General features: G+C 36.5%; 1 protein-coding gene across 1 annotated transcript in view; it reads left to right on the forward strand.

The window, feature by feature from the left end:
* The window catches only part of LOC105147565 (serine/threonine-protein kinase PLK1), a 31056-nt gene extending 9555 nt beyond the window's left edge, over positions 1–21501 (forward strand). Inside the window, exons 2-8 of the mRNA XM_011058674.2 lie at positions 12586–12690; positions 12777–12893; positions 15002–15216; positions 15909–16335; positions 16738–17198; positions 17320–17453; positions 17754–21501. Of these exons, the coding sequence (XP_011056976.1) occupies positions 12586–12690; positions 12777–12893; positions 15002–15216; positions 15909–16335; positions 16738–17198; positions 17320–17453; positions 17754–18100 (1806 nt within the window). The 3' untranslated portion in view covers positions 18101–21501. The remainder of the gene's footprint in view (positions 1–12585; positions 12691–12776; positions 12894–15001; positions 15217–15908; positions 16336–16737; positions 17199–17319; positions 17454–17753) is intronic.
* Positions 21502–21679: the final 178 nt, after the last annotated feature.

Consider the following 21679-nt stretch of genomic DNA (forward strand, 5'->3'; position numbering starts at 1 on the left):
AGTGGAGTTAAAAAAGGATAAATTATAGATAAAATATTTCTTATTCGAATCTCTATTTCAGTAATTATATATATTATAATATTTCAGGGGGAGGTTTATTTGATTTATTATCTGATTTTTAGAGTGTGTGAGAGGGTAATGGGATTAAGTTTAATAGTGATAATTGTTCGATTTAGGGGAAATGATTTATATTGTACATTTAATTTTAGAAAATGTTAATGTATAAAAAAATAGATTTTTAAATAATTGAAAACAAGAATAAAAAAAGATGTCGCATTGTCAGATATAAACGACGGCATAAATGAAGTAGGACCTACTTCGCATTGCCCGAAGCAGGAAGTCCAAGTTATCTGATTATCATTACACCGAGTAAACTTCATTCGGCCAACACACACCCAGGACACACCCCGAGGCGAACACACTCGTTACATCGATCTTGTTGCTTCTCGAACTTTATCCGTGCTCGGAACGATCTCGTCCAATCTCCGTTAATCGCGGATTCCCGATCTTCACGGCACTTCGTTTTACGCGGACGCGGAAAACGCCAAGCCTATCGGCAACGCATCGATGCGGATCGACCCGCTATCGGTTTGCCGTTTGTGCAGGAAATATCGCGCGTTCACGCGACTTCCCATCGATCCACAGCCAATTTGATGGAAAGAAAGAAAGATCTTCTCACCAGTTTCATAATGAAACGGAAAGAATGATTTTACTGTAAATCTTTAAAAATTTAGCTAAATAGAAATTTAAAAATAATTTTTTGAGACAATATTTTTCTCAAATTATTCTTAGATTTAAGATTCTCACTAACATCAGAATATTTTTCAAATGACATTATTATTCTAGTTTTGTTCATGATTGTGGTTTAAGATCGTAAAAGACTTTGGCGGGCGGTTTGCAGAATTAGATCCACTTTGTATTAAGGATTTCTTTTGTTTAATTATAAAAAAATAATTTTGTTAGAAATTCATCATAGAAATAATTATGTAGAAAACTGTGTCTAAATTTTTTGGAATTTCACTTGACAGACTGAAATTATGAAAATACATAATTATTTTAATAATAGTCGAATAAAATTATATTTAGATCTCTTAAATTTTTAGTGCGCATTAGGACGTTTTAAAATCTTTATGTACTGATTTAATCTGAATGTAAAATATAAGTATTTCGAATTATAATACGTATTTTACTTAACAATACAATAAAATGTATCGAGGATTTCACGGTTTAATATATTGTCGTTTCTATATTGAACACACATCTTTACATTAGTTTGTGCGATATTTTTATATGCACCAATGCACACTGAGTGCGTCCAATCAAATTCACTATTAGATACTTAAATAAAACCGTTCTTTCCATGAAATCCGTATTCCATCTCCATTGAAAGATCATTCCTTGAGATGCGAGCTTGCGCGACAAATCAAACGGATCGTTACGCTATTCGCAAACGGTATGTAAGGGAAATATTTCGCGACGATCGATCGGTTCACAAAAGGTTACGTCTTGTGCGGTACCAGCATCATTTCGGACAGCATGTCATTTGGATGATCTCAATTGCAACTCAAACGGATCGGTCGCGTTACCGATCAGAGATCTTTATATTTAAAAAATATTTCGCATCTTTTTTTTACGACCTTATCCGACTTCAACAACGTTCAAGATTACTTCCGCAGATGTCAACTCGGTAATGTTAAGTTGTAGCCCCGAAAACAAGTCGGTCGTTATCGATCGGTAAGAAGAAATATTTTACGTCCACGCGACGAGATCGATCTCGATCCACGAAAGGCTAGCGGGTTGCGCGAGCACGAGGCCTCCATCGCCGGCGGATAATTTCAGAGGATGCAGTCTCAAACCGTGTGTATCTTCTTGCTCTCGAGAAAACCGGTCGTCGTTTCGTCATCCCGATTATTCGCACCCGGTCATTCGGGCGTTACCCCGCGCGCGCGTCGTATCTCGTGTTAGAAATCGAGCTTTCCGTTATGCGCGCCGCGGCTGATACTTTATCAAAACTCACCTCTGATATTTCCGTATTCCACCGAGACCCCCGCTTCGACGTTATCTCGATTATTCGCAACCGGTTGCTGCGTTTCTACGTTTGCACTTTGGATTGTGCGGAGGCGCGCGCAGGTAGTTTCTCGATCCGTGCAGTCGCCGCAAAAACCATATTAGTAACTCCAAATGAAACTTTGTCGATGATTCTTCTGTCATTGTTAGTCACAATTACGTATATCTTTACAATATCTTTTTGTTACTCTCCGCCGGCAACTGGAATCTTTAAAAGCCTCATCGATATTTCGATTGTGAGTTTAAGTAGATAAATTTAAATCTGTAAAAAAAAAATAAGTAAATATAATCCGACTTCTATAACGATAAAAACTCGTTTGGTATAGTTGAATACTACCAACTAAATATTTATTAAATATAAAGATATGTTTATTTGGTAGAACCAACAGGAACCATTAATTTCATGTAATACATTTTTTATCGAACAAATATTTATTCACTGTTAGTAAATGTTTGGTTGGCAGCGTTAAACTTAATATTTATTAAAATTGTCTATACTTTTTTCTCAAAGAAACGCAATCATGAAAAGAACAGAGCAATAATATGACATATTCAATTGACGAGCAATTTAATAACATAGATAACGTAATCATTTTATAAGAATATTCTTATAAGATGCTTATATAAGATGCTTATCCCCGGAAGAGCTGACGGGAGAGATAAAACTCATGTTGCCAGCGAAGAAGTAATATTTTTCATTTTATATTATTTCTGTTAGAATTAAATAGAATTAAAAAGAAATTTACTGAGAGGTAGCTAACTACATGTTTGCTATAAATCACAAATAGACGAGATGTAACGGTTAAAAACGGTACTATTGACACGCTAGTAATGGTCTATTAGTCGCTTCGTTTAAATCAGATAGGCGTTTACGTGGACAGGCGAGTCGTACGCGATATTTCTTTCGAACGTGGATCGGAGGTGCGAACACTTTTTATTGTGTAACGTTGGTGCCTCGGTCATTCACGACCGGTTACCTCCTTCCTTCGGCCTGTAGTTTAGAGACGAAGCGCTAACGCGGGAGCTTATCTACACCGTCGCTACTTACGCTACGGATACTTCTCTGTTCTCTTTCTAGTTTCTCCTGTACGCTCCTTCATCCACGATTTGTCTCTCGTTTCTCGTGAACAATGTTAGCCCGCGAGCAATGAAGAACTTACGCGTCCGGTTTCGATCTTAGGTACACGATAGCGACGAACATTGTATCGAGAAGATCTTGTACAACCGGTATTTATCAATTCTTCGAAGCGTGGAAAACTAAACACCGTAAATTTTCGATCCTTATAATTATCGGCAAATTTAGAAATTGATCGAGAAGGGAGCTATTGACGTGTTGCTAGCGAATTTTTTATTTCAAGTATGAAAAGAATATTTAAATTATTATCGGCCCTACATTTACAAGTATTATTTAAATGTATAATTCATAAAACATTTTATTTAAAATTATATCAATACAAAAAGTAATATAATGCAGAATTTGTGTTTTATCTATAGGAGTTTCTTAAATTAAATATTTTTAGAATCAAAATTGTGATTAACATTTTAGAAATATTAAAAATATATATAATGTTTTGTATAAATATTTTTAAAATATTTAAAAACTCCATGGAGCCGTAGCTTCCCTTCCCCCCCTCTCCCCCCATAAATCCATCAGTGCTTCCAATGTAACAAAAGAGTAATTTTTATCTTTTTATATTAGTGGAGGTTACAGGTTGTGTCCTAAAACGATATGCTAATTAGCATCTTATAAAAATATTCTTATATATAAGATGCAGCTTAATTAATATTTTTATAAGAATATTAATAAATTCGCGTTAATAAAAATCTTAAAAACTGCTAATAATTTTATTGCGAAAAATATTCGAGAATGAAATTAAATATAAATATTACGAAAAATTCGCTCACTTTTGCAATTTTCACCTCGTTTCAAAAACGACTCGCACACTAAAATAAAGAATATCGTTGTAAGTATTAATTGGAATTAGCTGAAAACGGACAAATCAGGATTTTCTGGTAAAATCCATTATAATTCCATCCATTTCAGTTGAGACAATCAGAATTCTGATTCACATGATCATAATCTTCTGGTTCGTTCAACCAGAAATCGTTCTCTGTACAGAATCATCAAAGTCTTCTTGTTTCACGATCAAAGTTCGCCGATATTTCCAACGTAGAGTAATTCTGTCGCGCGGAGACGATCGTTCCATTCCAGCGTAGATCGTGAGAAATAACGAATGATGATTCTATTCGCTTCGTGAAATCCGTGAACCGTGAAGGGAATGCGACAGAAGGGGCGCGCGAAGTTACAGTTTTTCCACAGAGCGTCGTGACGAATTACAGTGCGCGCCGTCGCTCATCTACGCGTTTCGCTTCCGAGGCACACGCATTACGCGTGTTTCTAATAGGCAAGCACTGCGTGCCCTTCGCGCACATATACGCACAAGTCAATGACATCTCATCTGCCTTTCACTGATTGGCTCGTGGTTGCGTGTCAGTGCAACCGCGAGAATGAACTCAACGGATGGGCCTCTTCCTCTTCCATCTCTTTCGCCCTTTTTCTCTTCGTCTCGGCTTTTCTCATTCTGGATCGCCTTGCTTTTTTAGCTTCGCGAGATCGCTCGCTGGTACAAAGTATAACGCACGATTATCCACGCGATTTCATCATCAGCTACCATATACTGCGGCAACTAACGGCAAAAACAGCAATTTTCACTATTCATCGGAAATAAGTCAGTCGTATTAAACTTTCGTTCCAAAAGCAACTGTATTTTTTTGCGTAATATGCTTTATTGTGCAACTATATATAACGTTAATACCAATAAAGAGTCGACAATAGGTGTATACATGTGTATATATGAATTTATTAAATTCTAAGTATAATCAATGTAATGGTAATTAAATAATAGTCATCATTTAAATTAAAATTGCGATAGACTGCCGACCGAATGTTAGAATAAAATTTATAATTGAAATTTAAAATTGATGATATACTGAAAATTATCCAAAAAGAGAAGTCGAAATGTTTACGACTATTGTTGTAATTGCGATTATTATATATCATTTGTTTAATTATCACCACATTAATCATACTTAGAATTCAATCAATGCTCTTTATTGACATTAACATTATATATTTAATTTAATTCATTTGAGTCTTTCTACTTTGTAGAATTAATTTATTTTATTAATTAATTAATTAATATTGTCTCAAAAGTAAATTGAAGGGTTTATAAAAATTCGAAAAAAAAAAAAATATATATATATATACATATACACGCAAGAGCTATCCTTTGCGATAAAAATGTCTATCGATAAACCGATCTCGCATGCATTTGCCACTCTTTATTTATATCGCGCTGCATCCGTTGCACTTAATTGCGCAGCTTAAGTGAGCGGCTAATTCCACTTGCGAGGACGTAAGAGAAGAGCGTCATCGTAATGTGAATCTCTGCAACGGCTCCGAAGCCGACAACACTGATGCACGAACTTGTGTTTCTCTCCAATTCGAACGTTACTTATTTATACGTTACTTATTTGTACAGTGGAGGAAAAAAGACAGATAAAGCTGATAAAGCGTTGGCCTTTTAAACAGGGTATGTCATTTGCGTAGCAATCATCTCTAAGAAAAAAAAAAAAACGCCCGATTCCGCGTTGCGAAACGCAACAACTGACGCCAATATCTGACCGGTAATTAAGCAAGCCGTGATATCTTACTGCATGCGTTACCACTGGTAGAAGATATAAACAGAGTGTTTCCAGGAAGACACGCAAAGTTTGCCGAAACGGTTCGTATGTGTTTGATGATCTTCTTGTGGCGCCAGTGAGAAATAAATCAATTTTACTCTCGGGCGAGTTTATCGGTTTATCATACGACACATTTTCCCGCTAAATTCTTTATACAAATAGCGAATACGAGTTGCGCGAAAAAAACATTATACGATTACACTGAGGGAAAAATATATATACTAAATTTCAATAAATATTTGTTTGAATATAGTATTAGCTAAATATTTACTAATAGTGTCTTCTCCTGGGAAAACTAATGCAACACTGATACAATTAAGTGCAAATCGTTTTACATATTTTCAGTGTTGATAAATAATAAAATTTTGTTGCTTGAACGCAAAAAAATTGCCAATTAGTCGAATACGTTTGCTGTTTACAGAAAATGAATTTGCATATTTAACTTGAATATTTTGCATTTGTTGCAAGTAATTTTTCTAGCAAGTACAAAAAAGAATAAACATTTATTACACCTGCAAATAATTCTGCAAATAAGTTAGCTATTTCGACAAATCCGTTTTTTCCGTCATACAAATACAAAGAACGGCTGTTTATACAAATCATTTGAATGTCGCGTGGCGAATGAAAAAGGTGACAAAACCGGAGGGATCAGCTGGGACCTAAAACTATCTTCGCGCGCTTTATTTTTCCGACCTTTGGCTTTTGAAATTTACGACGGTCAATACGGAGTAACCCTGACAAGAGAACTTCTTCAGGGTTCTCGATTTAGCGAGAGAATTTATAGAATGCGTAGATCCCATCGTCCACGTGTGCCTCGGAAATCACTGTAGGTTGCAGGTAGATTTTTCTATCTACGTATGTTGAACAATGCAATCCTCACAAAGCATCGAGATCTTGCAGGTGGTGCAGAACGGTTTTTCTTCTTCCAGTTCCATTTTCAGTTCTACCTTTTTATGCACGTGCGTTTCTAAAGATCCGTGTTAAATGCCGAAAGGTTTGTCATTTTATACGCTTTCTTCCTCCTCCGCATACTCTACAAACTTGCTATTTAATCGATAATCCGAGTAACCCATATGTGTTAAAAAGGAGGATACATATTTTATTCATAGCGCGCTCTAGTAGTAATTGAATAACTTTGCTACTTTTACTTACGCTACTTTTGCTGCTCGCTGTCCATTAGGAATATCTCAATTTGATAATATTATTACGAGAGATTGTCTCATGGGCCGAATTTCGTTTGATCGATTTAGTATTCTTGTATAGTGCGTTTCCATTTATTTCACGATTTCTCGTCGTTACAGCGTTCAAATTTGATTCTTTTTCTTTATTTAATTTTATACAATTTGACTTCATATTAAATTCAACCGGACAAAAATATCCACTTTATTATAAATATTCTATCTAATAAAGTCTACATTTGTTGATTTAAAGTGAAGTCAAACTTTAAATACTACGACTTATAGCATTTACTTTATATATTACTTTAATACTTTAAATTCAATTTTAGCCATATATTTTAGATGCGTCCTCCCTTTCATTATTTTTTATTATAAATACTATTTTTATTATAAATAATATTATTATCGGTATATTATAATAATATTATATTATTTATAATAAAGATAGCAGTATTTATAATAAAAAACATTGAGAGGAAGGACGTATAAAATACCGCAAATGGGGTTGAAATTGAGTTTAAATAGTTCTTGATCAATTTTCCATGTTGTAATGTGTAGCAGGTGAAAGACTTGAGTCGAGAAACCTTCGGTTTACAAATCTTCGTTACGTGAAGTAAGGAAAGTAGAAAAGAACATATCATGCGTAACTCACAAATTAGCTCCTACATTTTATAGCATCAAAATGTTTCTGATGTAACTCCAAAAGTGCCTTAGTGTTACTTAACTCTTAACTAGGGTTAATGGAGCTGTTATCATCGCGAATTGTCACGTCGAATTAGTGCTGTTTGAGCAATGTGGGCGTGTTGAGAACTCGTCGAGGCGGTTCACATACTTTTGCTTAAGCTAGACAAAAAACTAACCCCCCTTTCTTTCTATTAATCCGTTGAAGAAACATATCGGACCACCTAAATAGAATAGTTTAAAGATCGTAACGTCTGCTTTATCAATTATTTTTCAAACAAATATGTATTTTTCTGACTAATGCCTTTAAAGATCTAAAAATACTTTTTCATACAATCAAAGTATAAATAATCCACTGATCGATTTTATGCAAAAACAAAGAAAGTTAAAAAGTTTTGTCATCAATAACTTGTAACAATATTTGCTTTATATACAAGTGTCATATTTTGTATATATAAAATAATTTCAGTTTTTGGATTAGGAAGAACAATGTTGAATTTTTAAAAATTCTTAGAACTAAGTTTAAATACCTAACATGGAAGCTTAGTTAGTATGACAAATTTATATAATACGTATGTGTGTGTGTGTGTGTGTGCATTATTAGCGTAGCAGCGTGTAGTAATGTGTCACTAACACATAAATCGTATGTGTGTATATCTATTGAATCGGTAAAACGGACTTTAAGGTCCATTTAACGTGCAACATTACGCCCTAGTGATCACTTTGCGACTATTACATGACGCCGTGCATATATTCTCGGTAGAAGAATAAAAGGAATCGATCGTCGAAGCAGGAGACGCCCGTCACCGCTACGCCTGATATGCCGGAAAGATTAACAAAAGGTCAGGTCAGGGCCTCGTTAAAAACACTTGAGGAAAAGAAAGGGACGCAGCGTGTGCTTTCCCAAATTTAGACGCTCCTTTTACGAGCAGATACGTATAACTAATGCAGCAGCGTTTATTATTTATCCCTGTAATGTTCTAGATAAGTCAATTCATTCTCCCTTCTATTTCTCCCTTCTCGTCCCATGCAATTGACGAGGAAAGTCTGAATTTTTCTGTTTTGTGCGATGAGAAATCAAATCGACTGTCCTGCGCGAACAATCTTACTATCTAGTGGTCCTCTGACTTCGCACTCGGACAGGAAATTCCGCGACGAACGCGCGACGGTGAGGTCTGGTGAGGTTTGCCCGTGCACGTTCGAAATCGCGCGAGCGAATACCATTATGCTTGCAGTGAATGGCGCGTGAATGGGATTATTTCTCTGGAATCGAATCGATGACGCACTGCATGCCGCGCGAAAACCGGTCGGTGCGCTCGTTTTCTCCGTCGCGCTCGCAGATCTCGCGGGACCACGAGAAGCGTTCGAATTGAATTTGCGCGAGGAGGAGGAGGGCCCGAGATTTCGAGGACCCCTGAGACCCCGGAGACACGCTGAACGAACGCGCGAGATGCGACGAAACAAACTCTTGACAAGCTGACCGTCGCGTCGCGTCGCGTCGGGGAAATCAAGCAAAGTTAACCGATCGCTGTCTTTCGCGTCAAGCGATGTGACGGACATTGGATCCTGAACATATCGGGAAAGTGACGTTCATATGTTATATATATTAATCAACTCCTCTATCAAATCACTCGTCAAATAAATCGATCGCCGATTAATTAATTCATTTCGTGAATGCCCTGAATGTCTAATGGAAGGCTAAAGAGGAAGATCATACAAATGATCGCTCATGGAAAAAGATCACTTATTTACCAGAAAAATAAAGTATATTTTACTTAAGCCTGCCAGTTCCATAAACTTTAGAATTCTAATATATATTTACATTTTTCTCCATATGTATGTGATTCTCCTTATTACACTGTTAAATTCATAATAATACCCAATTTTGCTTTTAATAATTTCTACAGTTCTCTCGCTCCGGCTCAATATATATTATTAATTTCAGTAAAACAGTAGAGTTAAACAACTTAAATCATGAAAATTGTATTAAATTCGGCTCAAATTTAGTTTATTATTTATTACATACATTAATATGGACGATGTTTACTTCGAAATTAACAGAAATGGATTAATTTACATTTTGATGCCCATCAAATAAAAATAATAAAATGTTATTTAAAACCTCTCAAAAGATCGGATTATCATTCCTTTGATATCTAACAGTATGAAGGTTTCTCACAACGTAAAAAGGGACGAATACGTTTCTCCAGCATCGTAGGAACGGCGAAGAAGATCTCGATTACTTGACAGAGAAAAAAATAAATAAATGGTCACCGAGAATGGTTACCGAGCTGCGCTAATTTCGACAAGAATGCGTACGCGCGATGCGATCTCGATCCCGAGGAGCGAAATGCAAAACGGGGACAAGGCTTGGGGAGTTTTTGTCAACAGTCCATTTAACCGTGCGTGTACAAAAGCGCGTGCACGCGTGCGGGGATGTAGGTATTTTTAGTCGTTGTCGGCGATATTTAAAGATAAACGAACCGCTTCGTACACGTACGGAGGGGCGAACCTTCAATATATACCGTATGTTTGTTGTGTACCGGGGATTATCGTCGAAACACGACGAGGGAACACGAGGAGGGAATGAGGAGGATACCTGGGTCGCGTCGGCCGGCACGAAAGTCTCGTCTTACGGATTGACGATCTCAGCCTGCAATCTGCATCACCGAGGTCATGCGTTTTAGCTTTGCCCCATTTTTTATCCCCGGTCTCATCTGAATACACGAGGATCGCGTGCAACGTTGTCGCTGACGTGAGTGATCGAGTATCGGACCGACGCGTTTGGAGCTGAATACGATTGAGCGGGAATACGATTGCGATAATTCTAATTGCGTGATGTCATCGTCGAGACGTATTACGTGCTCTCGTAATTCGTTTGGGATATTTTTGCGTGAGTTATTCTGGCAATGGGCCCACCAAATACGCGCTCTTTCCCTCGCGCCAGTGATCGTTAAATTGCGATCGGAGACTTCCCGTCGTTTGTTCTCGCGCCAGTGACGAGCTATTTCGGAAAACAGAGCCGGCTTCGAATTTACGATTTTCTCGTGGCCGCATTGTTCGTCGGAAGATCTCGGTGGGGGGAAGAGGTGAACGCACCTCATAGACTTACGTAGAATTTCAGTTAAGGGGGGAGGGCAAAAATTTACCTTCATACCAAACTTATTAAAATGTATATATCCATGTTAAAGCCAGTTTCAAAGACTTTAGCGAACTCTCTAATATTTCTTCTTTCAGCTTCTTTCTTTTCGCGAGCACCGTTTTTCTGTGTATACACTTGTTGTTAGTATTACGTAGTAAGTAGTTTATTGACGTGATTTTGATCGACATTATGATCGCAACCAGGTTTACACCCTTCGTAGTGTATTCTAAAAGATGCTTCAATGATGCTCGTTGTGCAAGTAAGGCTAAGGAAATATACATGTTTTACTGCTGGGAAGAAAGTTTCGACTTCTCTTAACACCTCTTAACACCTAACTGAGAAAAAAAATATAGTAATGTTAACAAAAAAAAAAGAGATCATTCACAAGTGCCAATTATCATTGAATTATTTTGTTAAAATAGCGAAATATAATATTGTTAGATGATATTGTAAATTTTTTTATTTAACAGTACAATTTTATTTGGATACGTTTTGTAAGTAACAATGTAAAATTTGGTTGCCATTACAAAATAATAAGTATTCTTTTAGTAATTTCGACAAAATAATCTATTATGGCGAAGAGCATTTCGTGGAGCTGTCAGAGATAGCGTGTCTTCTTATAACAAAAATTCGACTACTTATATAAAGCAAGTTATGATTAGACTAATTTCGTCATTCGTGCACTTTTCGCCACACCGTGGCCAATCATGGTAATAATCATTTTTTCAGAGCGATTTTAGTAATCAATTGATTTAAATCTATATACCTTTGTTAAACTAGGGAAGTTCAAAAACATAATTTCACATTGTAGAAAGTGAAAGATATATATTATGTGATTGTTTTGTTCCGGTAACAAAATGTTTTATTTCTAAGTATAAAAAAATCTATGACTATCGTACAAAACAGTTTTGTATCATTAAATCGCTGTTTTAGAGGAGCTATTAAAGAATCTAAGTAGGGATTATCATTGACTTTTTCCTTAGTTCCTTGTACCAATTCGCAATGATGTATTTTGTAGCTTAAAACATCATAAAATTGGAGACATTATCTTTAGTAAAAAAAGGATACGTCCTTTGTTCTATCACACGTTTACTTTGCATTCCATTCGTATCGTGCTATTCGGAAGGCTCCTGTGATTGTCAAAAGTCGCAAAGAATAGCATCTCGTAAAAAGAAATTCCCTTCACTTTCTTCTTTCATTCTTTCGACTGTGCGGAGGCAATAAACGATAATTTCAGAAGATTACTTTAAGAACGAAAGCGGTCGTGCAGAGAACCTTTCACTAAGACCATCGATGGATGATCGAAGATGAACGAGGAGAAATTCTTGGAATCTAATTTGAGAATTCTAGGACTGGGAAGAGAAGGACGCGGCTATTATTCTTCTTCGCGAAAGAGATGGATCACGTTGTCGCAAAAATGATAAAGATCGCGTTGTGTCGCTTTGATTCTTTCAAGAGTCAAATGTTTATTGCGAGTCGATTATAATTGATTCATATCATAAATGGTCCTGGCTGAGATATTTTTCGCAAAAATTATTTACAGATTTTTAAGATGCTTATTAGCATTAAAATGGATGATCGATCTAACTTGGGATATTAATTTTTTACTTCATTTTGCAATTGTGTTTCAAATTCGAAACAAACCGTATCATTTATGCAATTTATGAAACTGCAATATATTTGCCAAAATTTACATCTAGTATTATTAAGCACTAAGAACCGAAAACAGGATTATTTCTATCAATTGATAAATGGATTATGTCATGTTTTTAGGGTGGATTTGCGAGGGTTTACCTAATGACCGATGTCAGTAATGGGAATCAGTACGCGTGTAAGATTATTCCGAAGAATCGAATGCAGAGGATCCATATGCAGAAGGTGCGTATATTTGTTCAGTGAAAAGCGCGCATTTATATTTATTTCGCTGAATAACACGTGTTTTTTTTTTTTTACGCTATTCGTAGATCGCGCGTGAGATCATGATTCACAAAGAGCTGAATCACGTAAACGTCGTCCAGATGCATCATTATTTCGAGGACAATCTCAACGTGTACATGCTCCTAGAAGCCTGCCCACGAAAGGTATCGTACGTTTTCCACTTGCCTTACCAGTTTATCGTTTCCTATCGCGCGTACGAGAGAAACATTTCGCAACTCTTTCCACATTTATGACCGAGAATACATCTATGCCGGGGAAAACTCGACGATCGACACTCGATCGTTGTCTCGTAAATTATTTAAACTGCCAACAGATATTGACAACTGGAGCATCGATAAAGAGTGCTGTTTCCCTTACTTTATCCTTCGTCCTGTACTTGGGCGTCTTTAAAATCCTTGTTTGCTGTTTCTCCTCTCGTAAAATTGTTTTCCAGGTTCTAGTCTATTTCTATTGCGCCATGAAATATCTGCCCGACTTAAATCGACGTGTCGAAGTCGTTCTGCACGCCGTAGCCGAGAAACAATTATGGATATCCATCGTACCTGTCTGCGAACGGCCCTTGATCAGCAACAGCCGCGTATATTTTCATCTCGCTGGAAAGAGAGCGGCACTTGCACTCTTCATGGCTGATCTGCCCGACCTGTTTGTACCGTTAGGATGCGACGAAGCATCCACTAATCGTTTGATTATCCTCGCTCTCTCGTTCAATTGCCTTCACGAACGCGAATTTCATCTTAGTTCGCTGCTGGATCGCGAAAGGATCATCTCTTGATTGACGATTTAAGTGTGATTAAAAGTCTCTATTAGAAATTCCTTAAGGAGGTTCGATAGACATACTCGTATATAGCACATATTTAATACTTGTACAAACAAATTTTATATATATATTAGGTGTTGGAATTAATTCGTAGCGTTTTTAATGAAAGAATGTTATTTATTTCACATGAGCATTAAAAAATACATTAATGAAAGTACTTCCCATCACTTGTAAAACGCTACGAATTAATTCCAACACCTAATATATATATATGAAAAGTAGTGTTTACAATATTCTATTTTTTACTGTGCAACACATTTTTACTTAATTTATTTGTTATTATTTTTATTGTAATAAATTAAAATTAAAAAAATCAAAGTATTTTTGAATATGTCCTTTATTTAAAATGATTTGTGTGCAAAGTTTTATTACAATTTACTATCAATTAAAATTTAGATAACTGGACAACTAACTTCTACCTCGCAATGTAACTTTATATAAGTTATTTTGAATATTAAAGTACTTACATAAAAAATTGAGATTTTTTCTTATTATTCTAACATATTTTTATACATTTCTATTAGAGCATAAATTGAGAAAATACTACTTAATAAATACTTAATTACTTTAATAAAAAAATATTTCTTATTAAAGTAACTTTTAATCCAGATGGTAAATCATCATTAAAAAATAAAAAAAAATTTGTTGTACTATTTTTAAATTAGGTCTAGAAAACATAATTGTGAATCTATAGTGAAAGTAATAGTAACATGTCGTTAAAAACATCGCGCTGAAAGCTGACAACTGTAGTTTTGAAGGACTCATAAAGAAGAATATTTCGTATCTCGTAACATTTAACGGGAAAAATTTGTTCATGTTTCCATGTCCTGTTCGCAAAATAGCCTCATAAAGGTCATCTCATTTCGTCGAAAGCTTGCATTTTAAAAAAATAACGTCAACCACAAGTTAACAAGTTTATGATCGTGACTGGCGTGAAAAATGCAGATGCGCTTTCCCAAAATGTTTCTACTGAATCGCAGATAAAACGATTCCTCCAAAATAAAGTGACACGCAAGTTACAGAATAATGTTCTTCGAAAAATGCACTTGCATTCTATACATTCGAGATGACTATCTTCCTGCCAGGAAACTCTTTCTTCTCGTTTGTTTGTTCTCTTTTTAAGTTAAAGAGTTATAAGTGGCCATTACACAATCTCCTGTGTAATATATAATTACTTTCCTAAAATTTCGTTATAGGTTTTACAATATTACATTTATTATCTATTGTATCATCTTCAAAGATTATAAGATTGCAGGCACAAAGAAAACATACAGAGAAAAAGTAAAGAGTATAAAGTAAATAAAAAATCTATATAATAGTTCTCGTTACGTTTTATCGTGCCATTCTTCCGTCAAGCGATTTCCTGCACGTCATTAAACGCGCGAAGTAAGCTATCCGGATATAAAAATACCATCTCCTCTTCTTCTCTGCCAGAGCTTGATGCACGTGCTGAAGTACCGTGGCAAAGTCACGGAACCGGAAGCACGTTACTACATGAAGCAAATGGTGACCGGCGTCGCGTACATCCACTCGCAGAAAGTCGTGCACCGGGATCTGAAGCCCGGCAACATGTTCCTATCGGACCGGATGATCGTCAAGATCGGCGACTTCGGACTAGCGACCAGGCCTGATGGTCAGCGTAGACGAGTGTAAGGCTCAATTTAATTTGCAAACTTAAATTGCAAGAAATACATGTTCTTCCTTTGCATGCAGAATTTTACTTGTTATTAATTATGATATTTTTCACAATAAATTATTCGCAATTTAAGATTCTTTAACATCAAATTATATTATATTATATCAAATTATATTCTTATAACTATAACATGCTTGTTAACATTAATATTATTAAATTTAATATATGATGTTACTACTCTAATTCTATTCATGATTGAAGACGGAAAAAGATTTCGCGCGATTTGCAGAATTGAATATGTATGTATATAAATTCACCGAAATATTTGCAGCATTAAGATTTGTTTCGAGCGAAAACAGTTTTCTTATCGGTATTCTTATCGATCCATTTTTGCATCATAATTGTTTATTACTTAATTTATTTTGTTATTTAACTTGTAAATATATTACAAAGTTTATAAAAATTGAAAGCAAAAAGCACTGATATTGATCTAACTGAGAATAATTGGACGTCTCACAAACCCTTTGTTATAATTATTTTTGTATCGGTGTCTTAACGACTCTCCTCGACAAAAACGTAACAAATACCGGAGATCCCTTTTCCGGAGCCTTAAGACGATTGTTACGTCTGGACGTGCTTGTCTAAACACAAGCAACTAGCGGCATCAACAAAACGTCATAGCATGTAGCTAATTTGTATCCACAGGACGATATGCGGCACGCCAAACTACATCGCTCCGGAAGTGTTGTACAAGCAAGCGTACAGTTACGAAGCGGATGTTTGGGCGCTGGGCTGCATATTGTATGCCCTGTTGGTAGGGCAACCACCCTTCGATACAGCCACACTTAAGGAGACTTACGCCAGGATCTGCAACAATCATTACCGTGAGGTCGACGACAGTATCGCGAGCAGAAGTGGCCAAGACTTGATCAGGTGGTTGCTGCAATCTAATCCCGAATTACGACCGAGTCTAGAGAGGGTGAAGGAACACATCTATTTAACCAAGGAATACGTGCCAGCATCTTTACCTCACACTTGCTGCTACCAAATGCCACCGGCATCAATCATCGAGCCACCCTCGTCACCATCCTCGGTATCTACGGTCGCTAGAAATCCGGAAATTAAGGCACAGGTGAGTAACTTGATAATTCAATGTGAAAGATTTTTGATGGATTTTTATGAAACCCGTCAAATTATTAAGATCTTTTGATCATGCCTATGAGCATCGATATTATTAAATAGCTTATCAATTTAATTTTTGTGATATTATTACTCTAATAATTCTGTTAGGATTGCGTTTCAAGACTGAAAATTAAATTCGGCACGCAGTTTGCAGGATTGAACATGTAGTATATAAATTCACACCGAATTATTTAAGCACAATAGAGCCAGCTTGACCTTTTAGAACGTTTGTTTTTTATTTGATGTGTATTCATATTACGGTCTAAAAAAAAGATTAAAAAAATACTTTATTTAAAAAAGATACTTTTGTTTAACATTATTTAAAATCCATAAAAAATTCATAAAATTTCAGATATGGCAGCAGAGCCTCGTTTATCCTGACGCGTCATTGCGTTATCAACAGACGATTCCAACTCAGCAGGCGCAACAGCAGTCGCAGCACCAGCAACATCTATTGAACCGCTCGCAGAAGAGTCTGCAAAAGGAGTCCAAGGTCTCTAACTGGCTCGTCAGGAAGTTACCCAAATTGCCACGATTCCGGCAACGGCTCAGCAGCGTGCTATGTCCAGATCACAAGAAAACCGGCCTTGTGGCGCAAAGCGTACAGATGCATCGCGCCCTAGAAGCGTGCGTGCCGGAGATGAAGCGAAATAACGCGTGCAATCCACCAACTGTAGAGGACATCGTGCCACTCTTCGTCACCAAATGGATCGATTATTCGAACAAGTATGGGCTGGGTTTCCAACTCTCCGACAGGTCGGTTGGTGTTCTCTTCAACGACAACACGAAGATCAGTTACACTCATGATAGAAGGTGAATATCGAGAGAAATTAATGAGAAATAATGCGTTATTTTTTATAATGTAATTTAAAATAATTTTTATAATATTGTAATTTCTTACTAATTAATTAATTTGATTAAATTTGTAATGCAGAAGAGTGGAATATATGACCACCGACGACGAGATGACGCGATATCATCGAGAGAGAGATGTGTCGGCACCACTGCAAAAGAAGCTCGAATTACTCCGTCATTTTACCGAATATATGGATGACTTTTTGACAGAAGGTGAGTGTGATCACATATCTTATTTTTATACGATATATGTTATAATTTATTATGCAAGCAGATCCATTTCTTTCCATTTCTTTAAACGGAAAAAACGCAACGTGAAAGCAACGTCTTCACGAAACTTGTATATACTTTTATCTTCCAAGTGCGAAACATAACATGAGAATGTGACCTATTTACCTATTATTGAAATATTCCAAATATTTTTTGCTTACTGCACTATTATGGCAACCTTTATTAAAATTAATAAACGCGAAAACGTTATAATGTAACTCCGCGTTAATGTGTGCCATCTAGGTGGTGAGCTAAAAAAATACCGCGCGCCGCCGAGGCAGTCGAAAAACGCTTGCGTGCCGCGAATGAGACGGTGGCTACGCACGGACAAGGCCATCGTGATGGAGCTAACGGTACCACTCCTGCAAGTGAACTTCTTCGTGGACCACACGAAGATGGTGGTGTCGCAGGAATCCGCGGGAGGAAGGGGCTATCTGATCACTTACATCGACACCGGCCGACACGCATCCTCCTATTGGCTGAACGACCTCCGTGACCTCGGCTGCACTCCGGACCTCTACGAACGTCTATATTACGTCTGCAAGGTGACGCGCGAGTTCGCCGAGTTGGACAATAACACGACCGCCTGATGCTCGCCGGCGGATTCTCAAGGGACACGCGCTGTGGTTTCCTCAAGAACCGCTCAGGCAACCGAATTGGCAGCGAGATCTCTCAGATACCTGTTTTAGACAGGGTTCTTATCCAAGCAACTTTCTTTTCCATAAAATGACATTTAAACGCCAGTGATAAAGTTCTTCAACTACAAAAAGATACTTATTAATTACTATGGTCAAATTTTTATGAATTTTAATTACCACGGTGAGAGATACAAAAAATCTCCGTTTTTGTATCCCTTTTTCTTTCTCAGGATAAGGGTTAAGGAAATAACGGCCAAGCAAGTACGTCAAGATACCGTTACGCGCAGCATTTCTCGGGGGTGGGAGGAGGCTGTAAATAAGAATGTCACGCGTATAAGTCCGCGAGAAGAAGGTGTGTCTTGTAAAAGACTCAGACGTGCGATGCGAGTGCTTCCGTTGATTTATAAATCTGCACGTTGTTTTCACGAAACCAGAAGTAATCGCCTCTAAGCACGTGGCTCATCTCGGCAGGTCTTCTTTGAAGAAATGTTAATTTTCCCACGTGATAAGACTAGTTAGATCAGTAAGTAATCGGTCAGACTGCCATCGTCGCAATAACGATGTTTTGTGAGTCCAAGTAGGTATAGCTGTATCGTTCCTCTTAAATCAATATTATGTCGTGAAAGCATTACGTGTTCTGTTAACTTTTTGGAGTGGAGTCTCACTCTAAAAATTAAAAATTGAGCCAATTTTGAAAAAGAGCTCAATTTTCAATCTTTAAAAGTGAGATTTACTCTAAAAGTTTTAGAGAGTGAGAAAGCAGAATACACTTAAAATTTTGAAAGAGCTATCTATGCACTATTTTTACGCACAGCAGTATTTTTACGCTGATCCCTCATTCTCGTGCGAAAATCATTCGACGGAAATTATCGAGTTTAATGTGATATAAACGCCGTAACCAGTTGTGAAATATGTATCCGGTGACACTTTTCATTATACAAAATGTAAAACGGTCACAACTAGGAGAGTGTCAACTGCATTGCTACTACCTCCATTACACAGGTAGCTGTTAGTATATTTATTTCTCACGGCGCAGATCTCCCTAGTTCAGTGCCTATATATCGAGTAAGTAATTAATATCCAGTAGATTAATATCATCGAGTAAATCGAGTATGTATAGTTTGATTACATATTCGCGATCACGTGGTGGCGTGCAAAGTAGTATCGTTCGAAGTAAGAACTTTTCCATGTGAAGAAAACTCTTTTTCTGCCGAAAGCACGCTGTTGTCGAAATTCGAGCTCCACTTCGCGATTCGTTAAGACACCGCGTTGCCTAACTAAATTATGTGTGGAAAGTTAAAGATTTTTTAAGATGTTGAATATTTCAAGAGAACATTAGTTTAATACACAAACAAAATCTATGAATGTTCATGCGCATATTTTGTTTCTGCTCTCTTGAAATATTTTTTTAACTATTTTGAATTTGTTTCAAAAATTATTCTCTCTTACGATATTGAAATATGAGACCGTGGAATGTTGGAAGGGACAAATCTGACGAGTGTGATAAGCGCGTGTTTGCAAAAATGAAAATAAAAATTTCTGAAAATGCGTCTAAATAGTAAAAAGATAAATAGTAAGTTTTGTATTATTCGGAAGAGAAATAGAAATCTGTTTGACGAGTTTTCATTCGATTCTTAGTTCCGTACATTTCTTTTTGTTATAGTGACATGTGTTTGTAGATACGTAGAAAAATATCGCTACGCATCTCTTTTCACGCAATTTATTGTATCATCGAGTACTTAAAACCAGCTGGTAACACCTCGCCGCGCATTACTCAGCGCAAGGAGGCACAGAGAGGATGGCTCCCCCCAGTAAATTTCTAGCAAATCCTAGTCAACGCTCCTTTTCCATTTTTTCTAGAATCTAACAAAGGACGAGCGACGAGTGTCACTGCCATCGTTGTTACGCGTTGCCGCTGTATCCAGGCTGTTACGTTTATAGTTATACTATTTATTAGTTGTGTTTACGCGTACGTTTGTTGGAAGTTTGTTGTATGCTATAGCTAGGACTTCGGAGAGACGTGCAAGTTTCACGGATGAGCTTTCTTGGCTAGATGCTACCGCCTTCAGATGCTACACACAATCATGCTACTATTTTTACGGGTGTTGTCACTCAAGGCTGTGGCACACAGCAAATGGTAAAATGTAAACAGTAAAGAAATTAATATGTTGGATTTGCTTATTATAGCCTTACAGTCTCTACTGTGATTGGCCAATTCGCCTACTGTTTACATTTGACTGTTTCAGTTTTTTACGTGCCATAGACCTTATTCTCGTTTTTTCACTCATCTTACTAAAAGAATTAGCACACGCTATAATAGGACCAATTAAGCGAATAAAATGCCTGTTTCTGACACAATAAATAGTTTAATTTTAATTTTGGTTCAATTAACTCTTTGTTTTTTCTAATTCTAAAAATTAAAGAAAATGTAGAATAAGTCGAACTGAGATTAAAGTTAATCTACGTTGATACAAATGGGCATAAAACATGACTCACCGTGAAACTCATCGCGAAAGATCAGCCGTGTCCTAGATATTACATGTTATATTGATGATGCGCTTCGAGCCATATGTCTCGACGAGATTTTTCGATGACATAATTGTGTAACGTATAGGTGTATGTATCACCAACGCATCCGTGCCGAAGAAATTTCTCTCTGTGCGACACGATATATTCTATTCTATCGTATGCATTTTCTCGGCGTGCCGCACGCAACGCGTTCCGCCCGAATTGTTCTATTTCCTGTTATCGTGTGTACATTAATACCGCTATTATAGTTGTCGCTAGCTACTTAGATTATTATTGTTATTACGATCGTATAATTATTATTATTTTATTACGATTATATTCTGATTTACGCTATCGCTATTGTTCGTTATCGACGATATTGTCGTCATTGCGATAGCACACAACCGTAATTATCTTTAGTACAATTATTAAATCACTTATTAATAATATATAATAGCAATTCGCTACATCATGGGTGAGCGTTCGTTATTCGCATCCAACGCGACGATTGTCGTCATATATAAAACGCGCAGTGATATTATATTATATTTTTTATTACAATCTTTTATGTATATATATATAATATTGTGTGATATATACATGTATATATATATATATATATATATATATATATATATAACATTATATACGTTAATGCGCGTATCATGCAACGAAGCGGCAATTAACACTAAGGATCTCAGATTTATTGCTTTATTCTGTGAAGAAGTGAAAAGTTAGATTTGAAGCAATAGGCGTTGTTCGATTACGAACAACGGACCGTGTAAATTAGAGAGAGGAGAGTGTCGCTAGTGAAACATTTAATAAAGCTGCGATTTTATAAAGTATCAAGTGGATGCTTGGAAATTATTATAAATTTCATATATCATCTAATACAAGTTTATTTTATGTTATATCTCTTGTGTGTGTTAACTTACAGAAATCTATATACATTTAATTCGTCTTTTTACATATCTACGATCCAAATGCTAGCTCGTGTATATTTATTTTTAATACGTATATTAA

This window comes from Acromyrmex echinatior, chromosome 4 (genome assembly GCF_024713525.1).
Source record: "Acromyrmex echinatior isolate Ae372 chromosome 4, ASM2471352v2, whole genome shotgun sequence".
Lineage (NCBI taxonomy): Eukaryota > Metazoa > Arthropoda > Insecta > Hymenoptera > Formicidae > Acromyrmex > Acromyrmex echinatior.